The 18,509-nt window shown below is 31.5% G+C and overlaps 1 protein-coding gene across 2 annotated transcripts; it reads right to left on the bottom strand.

Moving 5' to 3' along the window:
* Window positions 1-13,028: 13,028 nt before the first annotated feature.
* Window positions 13,029-16,266, bottom strand: LOC108849236 (plasmodesmata-located protein 1). Of its 2 annotated transcripts, none has more exons than XM_057007129.1 (2): window positions 15,246-16,266; window positions 13,029-13,262 (listed from the first exon to the last, which is right to left on the bottom strand). In XM_057007129.1, exons 1-2 carry the CDS (start codon window positions 16,003-16,005, stop codon window positions 13,126-13,128), a joined length of 897 nt encoding a protein of 298 aa, XP_056863109.1. In that variant the 5' UTR covers window positions 16,006-16,266; the 3' UTR covers window positions 13,029-13,125. The 2 variants fall into 2 exon arrangements, with proteins under 2 accessions (XP_056863109.1, XP_018478278.2); XM_018622776.2 differs by lacking the exon at window positions 13,029-13,262 and adding an exon at window positions 14,489-14,777 and having other exon boundaries at window positions 15,246-16,260.
* Window positions 16,267-18,509: the final 2,243 nt, after the last annotated feature.

Below are 18,509 nucleotides of genomic sequence, written 5' to 3'. Positions count from 1 at the left end.
TTTTTTTGGTGACTCTTCAATTACCACATGGTTTCTTCTTATGTTTTTCGATAATATAGTATCATAAATCATTTCTTTATAGATCATTCATTATGAGATTTTCTCCCTTCAAACACAACTCTATAGTTCTTTTATGGTCTTTGAAGGAAAATACAAATTAGAAAGTTTGAATCAGTTATTTAAATATCTCACATGCATCACTATATACAAAGTTACATTTTATCTCTTTAACCCCTTAAGTGGTGAGCTTACAACTACAGTTTGAATTGCATAACCTTGAATCCGTATGTCTCATATTTGTAAACTCCAAGTCTTTTAATTTGGCTCATCAAAACTAATAACTGACAAAGAATAAGTCATTGTCCGGTAAAACTAAGACTATGTACCTGAGCAGCAAATGGTGTTGGATGTGTGCCATAAGCAGTGTTTTGTGGTGCTTGTGATTCTGTATAGCCAGCAGGATAACCACCACAAACTGCATGCAAGTACATGGTATCAGACAATTATTATAACATAAGATATAATGAGCTTTTTAATAAAACCTCAACATATGTATAGAGATGTACTGCCTAGTTAGCAGACCATTGACTCAGCGCATTTGGAACTGGCTGAGAAGGTGAGGTAATCTAATCGTAACCATGTATAATTTTAGTATTGTCTGAAGATAGAAAGTCTTTTGGACTGCTGCAGTTCTTTAGCTCCAAAAGGGTTTCGTTGAGGTGAAAATTGTTCGTATGTTGATTTTCTGCTTTTCTTATGGGTTTAATTTCTCTAAATAGTCTCATGAGCATTTAAGACTATGTTCATCCAAATTTATTATAACTGATCAAATAGATATTCAATGGTTTAAAAGTTGTGTGTTTCTTTCTAGTTAGCTCTAATATAGATTGATTATAGTTATTCCCTCTCAATAGAACTAGTAATATTATGTTTGTCTGAAATTGGTTTTATTATTTTTTCGACAAGTGGTTCTAGGTAATCAATATATGCCTTAGTACCGGATGGAATGTCTGAAATGAATCAAAGCCTAAAATGTCCATAACAAGATGTCATTGTTCACAACACACAACACACACAAAATAAAAGATCAATTGCATTAAATTCAGTAAACAAGTAGAAAAAGTGCCTTCCAAAAAAAACTCTGCATTTTAGTATTGGATTCTTTTGGTTAAATCAAATAGAAATTATTATTAAAGTCTCTCTTCTCATTCTTAAACATAATTTGTTTACAATAGTTTTTTTAATTATAAAACTTACCAGCATTGCTGACCATTGGGCTTCTTATAGCCATCTCGAAAGTAAATATTAACGTGCATAATAGAGAAAACGATTGAGCGAAACCATCAAAGTAATTTTTTTAAATAAAATTTTGTTTTCCGTAGCTCGATTTGGTTTTCATTAGTTCAATCCGTTGCGAGTCAGGCTTAAATGTCCAAGTAAATTTAAAATTGTTATGAAGTTCAGATTTGGTTGGATTTTGATTTTGATTTTTTTTAAACTGTTACATATTTCAAATTTGGTTCAATGTCTAAGCTTGATCATGGAAAACTGTTACCGACATTCAAATCTGATTTTGAATTTGATAGCTCAATTTTGTTTTTCGTCATCTCATTTTCAGAATTTCTGGTTTGAAATTTGAGTTTGATTTTGTAAAAACTATTATAGAGTTTCTAATCTGCTTCATTTTTTTGGATTTTCTTTTTATTTTTCTCTAGGTTACTTTTGTTTTCGTCTTCTTAAGATCTGTGTAAACGATCATATAAATTTTACTTTTTGTAATACTTAGGGTTTTAGTTTAAGAGAATGGAAGCAATTCAATTTGATATATACTTGCTTTGGTAAAAGCTTGTTGATTTGTGATAAATATTTGTTTAGATAAACATTGTTGAATCATTTATATGGCAATCCTGATAAAAATTGTTGAATTCTCTAATAAACACATTGTTAGATTCTGATTAACATTGTTTCTTAGATTCTCGGATTTTAACATTGCTTATAAACATTTTGATAACCAACAATTTAATTATTGGGAAGTTTGGTTGGGTTATCACCATGTTTGGTTGGATTAGCTGCATATTTGGTTGGAGCGAGGAAGAATGTTGTTCTCAGTGAAGACAATATGGCCAAGCTTTCAATAGCTTTAAATGCAATATGTTTAGCATGGATAGCTACCATTTACAACCTCGATTTCGATAATAAAGAAGATAAAAAGAGACAAGAAATCAATCATGAGTAGAGATCTTGTTTTGTATGTTAGATCCGCCTACATTGCTCTGGTTGCCATCACTATAGTTGCCAAAAACTCAGGTAATGATCAACAAACCACTATACTACATGAAAATTCAATATAATAAGGCCTTGCAATTTATATATTTTAGTTGGCATGAGTCGAATGTCTTTGATAATAAGCATAATGCAATGTTGGCTCCACTTTTGGCTCCACCTTTGACTAATCAACAAAAAACCTTTGAATTCATTCTCTTATAATAAACATTTTTGTGAATTCATTCTCTTGGTTTAAATCAACACTAAGAATTAAGGTCGTTGCCAAAGGGAAAATAACGATTATGGGTAATCTAGTAAAATTAGCTTCATTGTAACAAGAATTTTATTGTTTATCACATAGAAAATACATTATTGTTATTATTTATATTATTGAATAAAATAAAATCAAATATTAGTAGAGATTGAGATTGATTGTTAGACCATTTCCAATGTGTTTTTTATATTTTTCTTTTAAAAATCTCTATAATAGTGATGGAGTTTGTTCCAATGTATTCATCTATAATAGTAACTCTTAAAATATAGAATACATATTAGAGATTACTATATTTTCCTAAATAAGATAAGAAAAAAATAATCTATATTTTAGGGAATGAAATAACAATGAATTGGAGTGAAATGACTCAAATGTTATTATGGAAACAAAAATAACAATAGATCGGAGATCTTCTTATACTAATAGAAAATTGGTTTGTTTTATTATAGATGTATAAAAAATAATACTATAAATTATTATTTAAGCTATTCTAAATAGTGTATATAAGAAGATATTGAGGAACATCAAGTAGCAAGCTATTCATGTCATTTAATTTAATCAAGAATCAGACAATTTGCCAAGTCAGATTCAACAAAAACAAAAGAAGCTAAATCATTCCAATTCATTAACCAACTGAGTTCACTAATTGAACTGTCATTAGGACAACCTTATTGGTTAAATCTATAATGGGTATCTTAAAATTATTTTCTTTAATAAATTTAATTAAGAAAATAAATGGACCAATAAAAGTTAGACAAATGGTAGAAGAAGTTTTAATATCAATAAAAGTATCTCTGCATAGATTCTGACAGATACTTTTACTTTTTTCTTGTATTTTTTTATTTTTATTAATTTTCCAATCACAAGATACTAATGTAATATTATCAATGGAAGTGGCCTTATATTTCTCTTGGCCCCGACCAGGGACGGTTCCACGTGGGCACAATGGGAATCTACAATGTTGGGTACGGGGGCACGTGCCCCTGACTACTTATGAAATTTGCTTAGATATAAAATATATGTTTAGCCGTGGTAGATCAAATGGTAAAACTGTCCAGGTGAACTCCACCATTAACAGAGTTCGAAGTGCATCTTTATAATTAATGTGTTGTTTCATATTTGACACATCTACGTTAACTTTTACATTTTTACTGTATCTGTCTTTAGCTATTATAGCAGAGGCTAATTTGCCAGATAACTAAAATCAGAAGTGTAATTGAGAAACTAGCTATGATTTTGATGTAATTCAATCGATGACATTTAACCCTCACATTATCCGGTTATACTCATTGATGCAACAAGTTGCCGGTGAAGCAGGAGATATAAATTACGTTGATTGTGATTTATATGGCCTAAGATAAAGGTGAGTTGGTGTAGAAGAGAACTACGTCACTTTAAATGTGTAGACTAAAATAGAACTCTTTCCAATATATTTTGTATTCCATTTACCAACCTCAGTCACTCTATTCTATTTCACTAAAATATATTAGGACATCAACCTCATCCCCAATTTAGATAATAAACCATATCCTATTCCACCTCTAACCCCTAAATATTAAACCCTAAATTCTAATTAGTAAACCCTAAACCAAAGTATAAACCATAAACCCAAAAATAAACCCTAAACCCAAATAGAATGGAACAAAATAAATAACATAGTACATCTTCAATCCCTAAATATTTAACCCCTAAATTATAATCAGCAAACCTTAAACCCAAGTATAAACTCTAAACCCAAATATAAATCATAAACCCAAATAGAATAAAACAAACTAAATAACATCGTACATATTGGGGAAATTATAAAATGTATGTGATTCAATGTAAAAAGTTGACGCGACACTAACCATACTCCTTCATATTCTAAATACTAAACCCTAATCTCCATTCACTAAACTCTAATCCAAATATGAACACTAACCCCAAATATCAAAATCTGAAAAATACATAATATTATGTATTATCTATATATAATAGCAAACCACTTTTTGCTGATCAATGTCATCATCATTTTTTATAGGAAAATAAAAATGAAATCGGATGGTAGAGATAGCTTCCTTATGCAATCTAATGGTCAAATTTTAGTTTCGTTTAGATGTATGATGTCATCAGTTATTAAACTAAACGGTGTGTCTTAACGTTTCTTTCAGTTTTGAACCATTGCTTCTCTACAATCACAACCTTTTTTGTTGAAATACCCAAAAGACACAACCCTTTCAAAAGAAATTTTCTTAGCATATATATAAATAAATAAATAAATAAATAAATAAATATATATATATATATATATTCTTTTCCTTTTCACTTTCATTTGCCACTTTTTGTTTTCGTTGACATATGCATTTTCTATAGGAAAATAAAAGTTAAATCTTACGGTAGAGATTCTTTCATTATGAAATGGTTGAGTGTTAGTTTCTTTTAAATGTATGACATCAGCAGTTATTTTGTCTAAAGGTGTTTCATGTTTGAAACACTGCTTCCCAAAAAGACACAACACTCTGAACTCAGAAGACGCAACCCTTTCAGAATAATATTCTTTATTCCCCATCACTTACCCTGAAATTCTTTTGTTATGGAAATAACTGTTTCTTTCTCTGTGATTTTTCTCTTCATATTTTGTTTTTGATATGAGAATAATTGTCTTTCTCTCTCTTTTTTTCCACGTCTGTTTTCACACCACTGAGATCCTCTTTTCTGATTTTTGTGTTAATCCCCATCTTTTTTTCTGTCTCCCCAACCCACTACTACTTTAATTTACCACTTAATTTATCTCAGCTAAGATTACTTTGCTCTCAAAAACTCATTGATCTCTTCCGGTAACGTTTTCAACCCAGAATTTTAGTTAGGAATCCGTGATTGAAAACCACTTATTAGCCTTCGCTTCACTCTATCTTCAAATAAAAAAGTACATTCTATACAGAATAGCAGTTGAAACGCCAATAGAAGTAAGATTTACAACTCCTATAATTGTTTCATTTAACAAAAGATTCCAAGTGAAGAGTTATGATTTGTCGTCGCTTATCCATTTCAACTGCATGAATCAGTTTATTGGAACAGTATTTTTTTACCAAGTTTGTTTTAATCGGAACTGCAATATGTAAATGAATATTCATGTGAACAATTGCATTCCTTAATAACTAATATTACATTTGATGATCATTTTTCCAACATGATTTAACAATTACATTCATGTGTTGTTTGTAATCCTATGCTGCTTTATAATTTGATGAATCAAAACTTTGTTGTAACAAGTTTTCCAATCTATTTTGACTATTGTTTTGCAGCCCCGACGTAGCGGAAAGTAATAGGATGTTGTTTATTGAGTTTTTGATTAAACAATGGGAGTCTCAATATGTGGTAGACAAAGAGGGGTAGTGTTGAGCAGTTTGTACTAGAGTTAGAGCTCATTAATGCAGTAGCTTAGGATGGGGAGCTTAGTGATTTTCAGATTAAAAAAAAAACTAGATTAAAGTGCGGGTTTCATTAGGTTATAAACAGAATTTGATACAAATTAATATTCTAGGATTTTGTATATTTTGATCCGCGTTTCGAAAGTATAGATTTTTGGATTATATTATACAAAGTCATGTTATATTGAAAAATATATAACTTCTATAACGTTTATATAATTTTCTCAGGATATAACTTTTATATATTTTATTAATTAGTTTATTTGAGATTTTATATGTATAATCTTATATAATTTTTTCTTAGGTTTGGTTTAGATCCGGATCCTGAGAAAATTACCTGGGTATCTTTCTGTACCCACGAATCTTTGTTTGTGTTCAGGTCCTACTTGAGATCCCGATCATAATTATTTTGTGTATTAAGTATGTTTAGATATTTCAAATATTTTCGGTATTACGGATATTTTTTAAAAAGTTTTGGGTTTGGGTTTACGATAATAGTTAGGTTTCGAATAAAATTTCAAATTTTTTTTAAAAATGGGGTATTCAGATAAATTTGAGTATTTTTTGGTACATCGGACCAGATTTCGAATAAAATTTTGAATCTATAGATATTTGAATATTTCGGAATTTTTTTGGGGTTTCAAGTATTTTTCGTGTTTTGGCTACTTTTAGATTTTTAAATATTTCAAATCTTTTTTCTTATTCTAAATACACGAACCGATCTTGATCTAAAGATGAGATATATAGTCTACATAAGTATAGATAGGATGTAGTTTACTGTTACATAGTTGCTGGATCAAACAATTGATTTTTTTTTTTTTTTGGCAACTGGATCAAACGATTGATATTGTTTGAGTCTTGTATTGATATGACCTGGCAAAAAAAAAGATCGTATATAAAGCATACTGTTATATCATTTTCGTGTGATATTTTCCAGTTAAATAAAAGTGTACATATCGTTTAACTTTTGCACGTACAAAAGGATGTATTCTAATAAATAAAAGAATGGACTAAATTATTGTTAGAGAAATTTTAGGTTATGTATTATTAGTCAAATATTATGGTAAGGCCAAAACTTGTTAGTTAATGAAATGGTCCAAAATAACTTGTATAAGTCGACTTTTCAAGACTGCTTCCCTTTTAATAGTATAGATAGACAAAAGATGGAAGCGGGAAGCGTTGGTGCTTAATTAAGCTGTCCAAGAGTGATTCAAGCGTCGGGCTTAATCATTTTTACCACTTTAATTATTAAAAAAAGGAATAAACACCCCTAATTGAATATTTGGGTTAATGATGCTCTTAGGTCATCTCCAATGGGACTGCAAAACACTATTTTAGTGTAGTTTTTACACCAAAATCATCTCCAATGGAACTGTAAAAATTACACTATTTTAGTGCAACACTATAATTTCACACCAAATTTAGTGTGACAATATTCACCACACTAAAACACTATTCATTCAATTAAAACACTATGCAATTTGTAAGAAACTCAATTTGTAAGTGTATAAAACTCTATGCAATTTGTAAGAAACTCAATTTCCTTAACATTATATCTCTTGTATCAGTTGTATGTTATTGAATCTTCAATTAATCTTATAATTGTATAGAAGTGAAAATATCTGTTCTAACAAAAAGAAATTCATATCCAAAAATTTAATTCCTAGTAATATTAAGATCAACATTTTTTTATAATTGTAAATGGATTTTTTTATAAATTGCTATTTATCTATAGACAATCAAAACACCTTTACAATTAACAATATCAATATTTCATCTTTTTTTATAAATCCCTTGATTGATCAGTAATTTGAAAATATAAGGTATACTTAGAATAATTCAAATTGACTTTTATATGTGTATATTATGCATACATTTTATTAAGTAGTTAATAAATGTGGGACATAAATGAAACACAAAAATAACTTTTAAAAATTAAAAATAAATTTAATTATTGTGCGTAAAATTTATTTAATATTGACCCATTTAAAATTATTAGTAAAGAATTTAATAGCCCGCGCGAACGCGCGGATTTGTTTCCTAGTATTATGTAATATTAAACTATACAATATAAATCACGATACGATTTTTACAGATTAAAAACATGTAAAGATAGTTATAATTTTAAAAAAAATTACTAATTATGTTTCTAAGCAAAATATAGCACTTTTTATTAACCATCAAATGGAATGAAACATGATAAAATAGTATAGTAACAAAATAGCATTTCTTATTAATTATCAAATAGAATGGAACACATAACATAAGTGTTCATCTTCTCCCACATACAACATAAATTTCCTGTAAATTCAGATACACACATATTCTAATGTCCTCGCTCCTGTTGATTTTGGAATCCGATAAGCCTCTCATTTCCATCACCGACAAAGCCTCCTAAACTGGTTTCCTCCTCTACAAAACTTTTCGGGAGCGTAGTTTTGGGGAATCTGTTTTGGGGAATCTGATAACTTTTTCAAAATATTAGCAATGAGAAACTTATTTTGTGAGTGTGCGTGAGCAACAAAGAGCCACGTTTTATGTTGTACAATCAACAATTATTAATTATTTATTTCTTTTTTTGCAGGTTACGCCGGTGAAAACGAGGACTAATACAGTATTATTATATAAATTTAACGGTATGTATAGGAATGTTAGGGAAATTAGTTACTTAGTGAATTATATTTTTTTTTTCATGTCATACAGCCCAATTTCCCTTATAGTAACATGTTTCTACTTTTTGTTTTATTGTTCGTATTATTATTTTTCTATTACCGTATCTTTTCTTTATTTTTTTTTCTTCATAGCTCTTTCTATTTATATTTTCAAGTTTAGATTTCAACTTGTATAAAGCACATTTTATTGTTTTAGTGCTAGATTTATAATTGTTAGTACATGAACAATTATAGTTAATATTTAAATAATATATAACTCATTCATTCAATTTAATTTTTAGAATTTAGTTTTTGAGGTATTTTGACCAAACATATGCATGAAATTAACATATTGATATATATAAGTTGAACATTCCATTTTGTATATATGGAACGTATTGTAATAATCATGGGTTGAAAAAATAGTGTTAGTGTTTAATTTTTTATCATTTACTATTAACAATCTTTTATTAATAAATTATGTATTTTTATATTAACTTAATATTAACATTAATTATGTGTCTCCATCAAATAATTGGTCTTGTTCCGCCACTGAATAGACAGTGGGTGTGGCATGTGCCCCATGCTAACTTCTATATATTGCTTGTAAAATGCATAGTACAAAGATAATCTTGTAGCTAATTGGTAGCAGAGTTTCAAATGTTCCCCATCCATCCCAAAACTCGAACCCATATGTTGTGTTTCTTTTTTTTTGTCAACATGTGTTGCGTTTCGTTTTTTTGTAAAATATTTTCTTTTGATTTTTTTTGTCAGCAAATATTTTCTTTTAATTTAGTGCCTAAAACTATTTTTATAACAGTATTATTGTTTTTAAATAAAGATAATTATTTTCATAAATATCATAATTTTGTGATGAAAATGACTAAATTAACTTTTTAAAATCATTTATAAAAATTAATATACCCAGTTTTACCCCTTAAATATTAATGTCTAAACAATAATCCATAAATCTAAATGTTAAGATATTTTTGCTTGAACATTTAAATATTTATGTTCTCAAAACAAAAAACTCATAATTTATTTAAAATTTAACTTTAACAATTATTTTATTAAGTTTATTTTTATAAGACAAAAGCAAAAAGTAAAAGGAATAATTTTTATAATGAAAATACTATGTGGATATATAAATTTATGATATTATTGAAAATTAATATTTAAAATTGTAAAATATTTCTTTAAAATTTTGAGAAAATTAATGACTAATGTCTTGTAAAAACTATAGTTTTAATTTATTAAATTATATTCAATACAACATAAATTTATATACTGTGATCCATATTAACTTATTTTCTAAGTCCGCCCTTGGTCCGGACATCGATAAACCTACTTCTCCATGGTAAACGTTTATGAATTGACTTCTAAACTCCTTTCATCGTCGATAATTCATGTCCGTTTAACCTCACTGGCTCTTCCTCTTCCCTACCATTTACATCCATATTACACACTTAAACACAACAACTACAACTCCTACCTCGCTTCAGCTTCAGCTTCTCTATTTTTGCGCCACTTGATGAAGCCATCCAGATAGAGGTTCCCATAATTAAGCGTGGTCCGACCACTCGAAGTGGAACCAGGGCGATAAGAGAAGGGTTCTCCAAGGCTGTCCAACAAATCTTAGATCAAGATGGACAAACCGGCCAGAACCAGCTACTGGTTGAAGAGATGATCCAATTGAAGATCCAAGACCAAGCCGGTTTAATAGAGGTTCAAGATTCAGCCAGTCCAATTCAATTCAGATCACTCGCCCAGAACCGAACCGGTCTAATCATCTCCACATGTGAACTCGGTTCAGAATCAACCCCAATCCAATCCGGTCATGAGTAATCCGTGTGGTTCTAAATAAGGTAACCAGGTAAGATTTCAATTATGATTTCTAACCGGTTTATTGTTTTTGGTTTATGTTGGTTTTTCTTTCAATTTTAATTCAAGAACTTATGGGCAAATTTTTTAAGTCCTTTTTATTTCTTGCTGTCGATTTTGAGTCCAATAATTCAGGCACTTGTTGGCCTTGTTTTAGTTATCCAAGTAGAGTCGGTCCATTCATATTTAAGCCTTATTGCTTTAGAATCCAAGAAGAATCCATGTTGCTTGGCTTCAAGTCTCTTAGAATGGCATAGCTGCAGGGTATTTAATCCCCACTATAAGCAACCTTGTATATTTTTACCTTATGAAATATATGAGTCAGTTTGCCCCCTAGAGCAAAGAAAAACCCTAAGTCTCTTGCTGTGTGATTCGGCCAGGAGCAGTTCTTGAATCTTATCAAGTTTAAACCACCAAACTTGTGGCGATTCTTTACCCCATTTCATCCACTGATTTGTCTTGAGAGATACACATCCAGCAAGCCAAACCCATCTTGGGACACTTCGGTAGAAATAAAACTCTAAGTGTCCTAACCGACCATTTCTTTTGGCCGAACATGAAGAGATGCCGAGAACCTAACCACCCTTGGGTAGATATTTCCATGGACTTTGTGCTGGGTTTGCCCAAGATAAACCACAAAGACTCCATTTTTGTTGTGGTGGACAGGTTCTCAAAGATGGCACACTTTATTACTTGCGACAAAACCAATGACGTAACCCAAATAGCTGATATGTTCTTTAAAGAGGTGGTATGTTTACATGGCATGCCCCGGACTATTGTATCCGACCGAGACACCAAATTCCTAAGCCATTTCTAGAAGACATTACGGGGTAAACTGGGTACCAAGCTGTTATTCTCGACCACTTGCCACCCACAGAACGATGGTCAAACCGAGATAGTAAACCATACTCTCTCAGTTATTGAGGACTACGGTCGGTAAGAACTTGAGGAACTGGTTATCTTGTTTACCGTTTATTGAGTTTGCTTACAACCATGCTAGACACTCTGCTACTGATCTTTTTCCTTTTGAAGTTGTCTATGGTTTTAGCCAGAAACTCCCTTAGACCTTTCCACACCCACCCCTATGTACCGCAGCCAAGATGATGCAACTAAGGCGGACTTTGTTAAGAACATGCACCAGAAGGTCAAGGAGAAATTGGAGGCGAAGGCGGCCAAGGTCAAGGCCCGGATCGACCAGAAGAGAGAGAAAGTGTTGTTCGAACCAAGAGACTTGGTGTGGTTACACATGAGGCCAGAGTGGTTCTCTGAAGAGATGAAGTCCAAACTATCACCACAAGGGACTGGACCATTCCGGGTTCTAGAAAAGATCAATGACAATGCTTATAAGCTTGATCTTCCAGGTGAGTTTAAAATTTCCAACACGTTCAATGTATCTGATTTGTCCCCTTTTCTTGCAGATGATGGTGTTCTGAGGCCAGAACCTTTTCAAGGGGGAGGGAATGATGAGGCCATCCAGATAGAGGTTCCCATAAATAGGCGTGGTCCGACCACTCGAAGTGGAACCAGGGCGTTAAGAGAAGGGTTCTCCAAGGCTGTCCAACAAATCCTAGATCAAGATGGACAAACCGGCCATAACCAGCTACTGATTAAAGAGATGATCCAATTGAAGATCCAAGACCAAGCCGGTTTAATAGAGGTTCAAGATTCAACCAGTCCAATTCAATTCAGATCAATCGCCCAGAACCAAACCAGTCTAATCATCTCCACATGTGAATTCGATTCAGAATCAACCCCAATCCAACCCGGTCATGAGTAATCCGTGTGGTTCTAAATAAGGTAAGCAGGTAAGATTTCAGTTATGATTTCTAACCGGTTTATTGTTTTTGGTTTGTGTTAGTTTTTCTTTTAATTTTAATTCAAGAACTTATGGGCAAATTGTTTAAGTCTTTTTTATTTTTTGCTGTCGATTTTGAGTCCAATAATGCAGGCACTTGTTAGCCTTACTTTAGTTATCCAAGTAGAGTCGGCCCATTCATGTGTAGGCCTTATTGCTTTAGAGTCCAAGAAAAAACCATGTTACTTTGCTTCAAGTCCCTTAGAAGGGCATAGCTGTAGGGTATTTAATCCCCACTATAAACAACCTTGTATTTTTTTTAGCTTATGAAACATACGAGTCAGTTTGCCCCCTAGAGCAAAGAAAAACCTTAACCCTTTTGATGTGTGAATCGGTCAGGAGCAGTTCTTGAATCTTATCAAGTTTAAACCACCAAACTTGTGGCGATTCTTCATCCCATTCCATCCACTGATTTGTTTTGAGAGAGATACACATCCAGCAAGCCAAATCCCATCTTCATTCCATCATTCATCCACTGTTCTTGCTGAGAGAGGTACACATCCAGCAGCAAGGATCCATCCGCCATCTTCTATTCCTCTTTTTCCTTTATTTATTTTCATTGCATCTCATTTAGTTCTTACATCTAAAAATCTATAAAAATCATATTTGCTTCTGTTCATCATTTTTTCAATATAGTTTACTTTATGTTCTTCATATATACTAAAACTATAAGAAAAACTCATAAAAATCTCATTATTTGTTTCAGGTACAAATCGGATCATCTCCATCCCATCGCCCACACCATCCGACCAGTACCAGGCCGGCCAGAATCCCATCTCAGTCTCACCATCAATTCAGTCTGAATCTCAGGCCGTGACACCACTGGTGACTTCCTTGGCAAATCAAAAACCACAGATTTACCATAGCATTAGGCTTCACAACTCTAGATTGTGGAGTTGAACCAGGTTCCGATTGATCTCCTTTGTCTGTTTTAGGAACAAGTATAGGTAAATTTTTTTAGATACATACGAGAAAATTGGCAAGTAAAGAGACTGAGAGATGCTGGAATGGAACATAGGAGAAATCTCAAATTTGAGAGTCAGAAACCATGACCATTTTAGTTTGGGTCAAAGTTTTCTTTCAGTTTTGTTTCTCATACTAAAACTCCGGATTAGAAATTGACGAGGGAACTCAGAGGAGATATATGACTGAGAATTAAGATGCATGCCAGAGAAGATGGTATCTAAACTGAATGTGATCTTTATATATTTACGTCCTTGAATAAAATTTAAGTTGGTTTAAGTTTTTCTTTTGGTTTTGGTTGACAGGCTAGAATGCTAGATGGGAGAGCGAGTGGATCTACATGGAAATCAAAATCCAACAGTTAGACGGCAAGAAATTCAGATGAACAGTGATAAATAGAGATGCATGAGATGTTACCAAAAACTTGGCAAACAGAAACCAAAGAGATCAGAGAAAACGCATAGGTCAAGTTGAAAACCAGCAAGAGGAAGACATGTACATAAAGCTACAGTAGAGAATAATACGTGGTTCATGGTCAAACCATAACAAAACTGACTCACCTATAAAAATAGATCAAAGAAATAGAACTAAGAAAACATGCTGCTATGTGGATTAGGTTGGGTGTGGGCATATTATGCCACAACATCTGGGGTTTGATATTATCCTATCATGTGTGGAAGGGGGAGGGATGGAGAGCGGCTCATCGCCTCACCCAAGACCCCAGAAGAAATTGTGTTGTTACCTCTATACTAGAAGATATATATGAACGCAAGGGAGAGATTGTCATCTTCATTGTATCAACATATATTGTCAACAAAAACACATTTTCACTTTCAAAATCATTTTAAAAAGTTAATGTATGCATTATTTGTTCAATATTTTAGATTAAATTTTAATCCTAATTTTTGAATAGATCCCGTGTTGAATCGCTAGTTCCAAGCTTCCAAGGTGTTATCACTTTGAGCTACCAATAAAGTTCCACTCTTTCTCAACGAAAACGACTCAAAAGTGGATTTATCAATAAACTGAGTCATGTATTGATGCACTAATAAAGCTGCTTTTAACTTCTTGTTGATTCTAGATACAGTATTCTACTTCGATGCTACATTTTACTTTTCTTAATTCGTGGAACGCTTTTTATTGATCTACAATCTACATTATGGGAAATTAAATATCAAGTACTAATCAGTAAGTTGGCAAATCTCTTTCATTATTATGAATCAGTATCTTAATTGAATATACAATTTGGACATCATACTATTCTTTTCTTTTTTAACCTTCTCAAAACTGTTGATTTGTTTTTCTTTTGGTCTGGCTAGATGAGAATTGGTAGTTAAAATCTCAATAACTATCATATTTACTCTTCTTCTTCATGGCAGATTTCAAAACCAACAAACAAACAATCACAAATCCTAAAACTGCAACTCCTCCCACCGCCAAAGCTATTGTTCTTTGCGTGTGCTGTCTCTTCTCTCCATCTACACATACACACACACACCCCTCAATGGCTGTTTCATTATTTCCATAATATAACTTATTACGAAAATGTATATCATTCCAACTTTGTGTAATGTGTCAATGTACAAAAATCTGAAAACATAATTTCTTATTTTATATAAAAGCAATCTATTTCCCCACTAGCTTTTTTTTTTAATTGCTTCCACTAGCTTTTTTCTTTCTTTCTTTTTGTCTTGCTTCCATTAGGGTTTGTTTAATCTATATATTAAAATATTCTTTCTGCAAGATCCATGATTCCATGTGTATGCTTACATAGCAGACAAAATCATGCAACTCTTGGCACAATTAGAGCTTAATTATCAACAAATTGTTACAATAATAAGCAAAGAATTGTTCTTTTTACTCCTACTTAGTAAATAATATTATTGATTATCTTCCTAATCTGTAAATAATAGTATCATATTGTTAACTCGTTTTAATTGGTTTACCTGAAAGTGAAGAAATGTTAGGAACGCCATGAGAGTAGTAACTGTAGCTAACGAAGCACTTGTGAAGATAAACCTGACCAGAGATAGAATCCCCACACTCGCTCTTTGCTTTCTCAAAGCCATCTTTCACACACTCACCACAATCTGAATTTCCCAAACTACCCTCACACTGCCCCAACACATACACCGACTCATACTGCCCCGCGTAAAATCCCCCGCCGTTGCCTCCCGTTTTCACGCCGTTCTCCGCCATCCCAAACGCCGAGTCCCTCTTCCCGGCGAACCCAGGATCGCCGGACTGTTTCTTCCCGCAGACACGGAACAGCATCTCAGTACCGGAAGTCTGCCGGAACCCCGAGACTTCGTACCGGATATAACAACCGGAGAGCTGCACACGCGCCGCCACCACCACATTCCCGTCGTCTCCGCCTCCGCCGCAGAGCTTAGAGACGAGTTTCGGGATTTTGGAGACGCAATCGTAGCACTCAGCGGCGGGGAGGTCGCCGCGGCACTGAAAAACGCCGGTTACGGCGGTTGTGTTATCGGTTCCGGCGGTTGTGGAGGCGAAAGATTTCTGCGCGGATTGAGAAAGTAAAGAAGTGAAGAGAGAATTAAGATTCTGAGTGAAAACACCGGTTGGGTCTGGAGATTTCTGGCTTGCGCAGCCTTTGAAGATCAGATTCTTGTTGTTGTCACCGGAGATTACAGTGAAAGGTAAGAAGAACCAGAAGATGGCAAAGAATTGGTAGATAGGCTTCATGATTGAGAGAGAATGAGAGATTTTCAGAGGTTAGAGTTAGTGTTTCTTTTTTTTTTTCTTTTTTTGCAAAGTAGGTTGTGCATAAAGTTTGCGTTTTGCTTCAGACAAAAAATGAAATTTGCCGGTTTTGTTTTTGTCGTTGAGGGTTAAAAACAAAAATCAAAGGGACTTGAGACAGCCAAGCTGGTTTGAGGTATGAAACCATGAAATTAAAGGAGCATACTTTTTTCTCCGGATCTTGCTTCGATGTTAAGTTAAAGAGAAAGAAACTTTGAGACGACAAGTTTGTTTTTTATACATATGTTTGAGGCGGATTATTGTAATACTACAGTATACGGTTTCAAGAAAATGATTACTGTTAGTTTTTTTAATTGAAATTTAGTCAATTACGTTCCTTTAATGCCATTGAATCCTTACTTTATTTTATGAGTTTGTTGCAGGACATTAAATATTCTTAAATTCATGAAGACAAATCATCTTTTGTGGATGAAAAAAAAAAAAAAAAAAAAATCTTTTGTGGATGGTTTTGGCGGTACCGCCAAATAATTTTTGTTGAAAGTAGGGACGAAGATATTATTAATGGAAGAACATAAACTCTCCGGGCATTTTTATTTGTTTGTTAACCTTAAAACTTGAATTATATGTTTAGTTTACAAGATTGTCGGCGCCGGCGGTGCCTCTCATCACTTTATACAGAACTAGGTGGTTCGTCCGCACATGCGGGCATAATTTTATTTTAAATATTTATTAATTCATAATTATAATAATAAATTATTATTTATGTTATCAAAAATTTAATTAAACATCATTTTTAAAAATAAAAGATAATAAATTTAAATTTGAAATAATACAAATTATGCTGGCCTAATAAAAGATAATTCTTAAATATATTAAGTTGTTATCTAAAGATAAAATTTTACGTACTATTATTTATAGTTATTTAAGGATAATATTGTATTTAATATATAGTTATAGTTATTTTATGTATTATTCTTACATATATTTTACGTAACAAATTATCACATCATAATGAACATTGATGTGAATCATATACTTTTATTATTGTGTTGGAAATTTAAAAACACTTACATATTTGAAATATTTTAGAAAATAAACTTATACAAATGTTTTTGATTGAATAATATCTAATTTTAAATTGTTTTATATTTTAATTTTTAACTTTTATAATTCAAAAAATATTATTTTCAGATAACAACACAATATATATATAATAATTATCATTTTTGACAATATTAATTTATAATCTAATATAACATATAAAGATAATATTATTAATTTAAATTTTTAAAATTAAAAAATATTATTTTTACATAACAACTTAATATATGTAAGAATTATCTTTTATTTTTGAAAATATTAATTTATAATCTAATATAACATATAAATCTATACTATTAACTTAAAATTCATTTTTAACTTTAATTTTTTTAAAAAATATTACTTTCAGATAACAACACAATATATATAAGAATTATATTTATAATTTTGACAATATTAATTTATAATCTAATATAACATATAAATATAATATTATTAACCTCAAATTAAATTAAAATTCGTTTTCTGAATTTAAATTTTTTAAAATATCACTTTCAGATAACAACACAATATATATAAGAATTATCTTTATAATTTTGACAATATTAACTTATAATCTAATATAACATATACATATAATATTATTGACATAAATTTCGTTTTTAATTATATAATAAATTATATATAAAATCATTAAGGATAGCATCGTATTTAGTCAGTCTAACTTTTAACGTGGAAGCTCCATTGCGGAAAATCACTTCGTCGACGCCGGCGGTGCCTCTCATCACTTCATACAGAATTATGGAGCCTTTTCCATACTGCCTGGAATTTTTAGAACTAATGTAGAACCATTATTTTATAATTTGACAAATAAATAATTGAAAATAATTTAGTACTCCCTCTGTTTTTGAATTAGATGTCGTTTTAGAGTAAAATTTTTGTTTTAAAATAAGTGTCGTTTTATGATTTCAATGCAAAATTTATTAATTTTTTATTCTAAGCTATTTTTCTATTAGTTAAAATCTGGTTAGGTATATTTATAATGATGTTTTTATCTAGTAAAAATACAAACTTAAATGTTTTATTAATCAGTGTGTTGAAATCTATAACGACAAGTAAAATGAAACAGATGGAGTAGTAATATACCATGGAATTTACCCTATTTTATCCATGATATATAAGTGTTTTATATATTATTTACTATGTATTAGAGTCTATTTAGAGTATTTACAGGTTCACGGACGATTTGGAGATATATGGTGATTTTGGTGTCTTTTGGAGTCTTTCGAAGTGCAGAACCGCACAGACGCTTCAGATGTTTAGCTCTCGATGGAGATCTTCCCACCGTTGGATGTATCCCATCTTTTGCCACAAGATAGATCTTTGAGTTATATTTCCAATACCACTAGTTTGAGATCAATCCAACGGTTAGATCGGAAGTTATG

The sequence above is a fragment of the Raphanus sativus genome, chromosome 4, assembly GCF_000801105.2.
Source record: "Raphanus sativus cultivar WK10039 chromosome 4, ASM80110v3, whole genome shotgun sequence".
Classification (NCBI taxonomy): Eukaryota; Viridiplantae; Streptophyta; class Magnoliopsida; order Brassicales; family Brassicaceae; genus Raphanus; species Raphanus sativus.
This window is presented reverse-complemented; position numbering and strand designations above follow the sequence as displayed.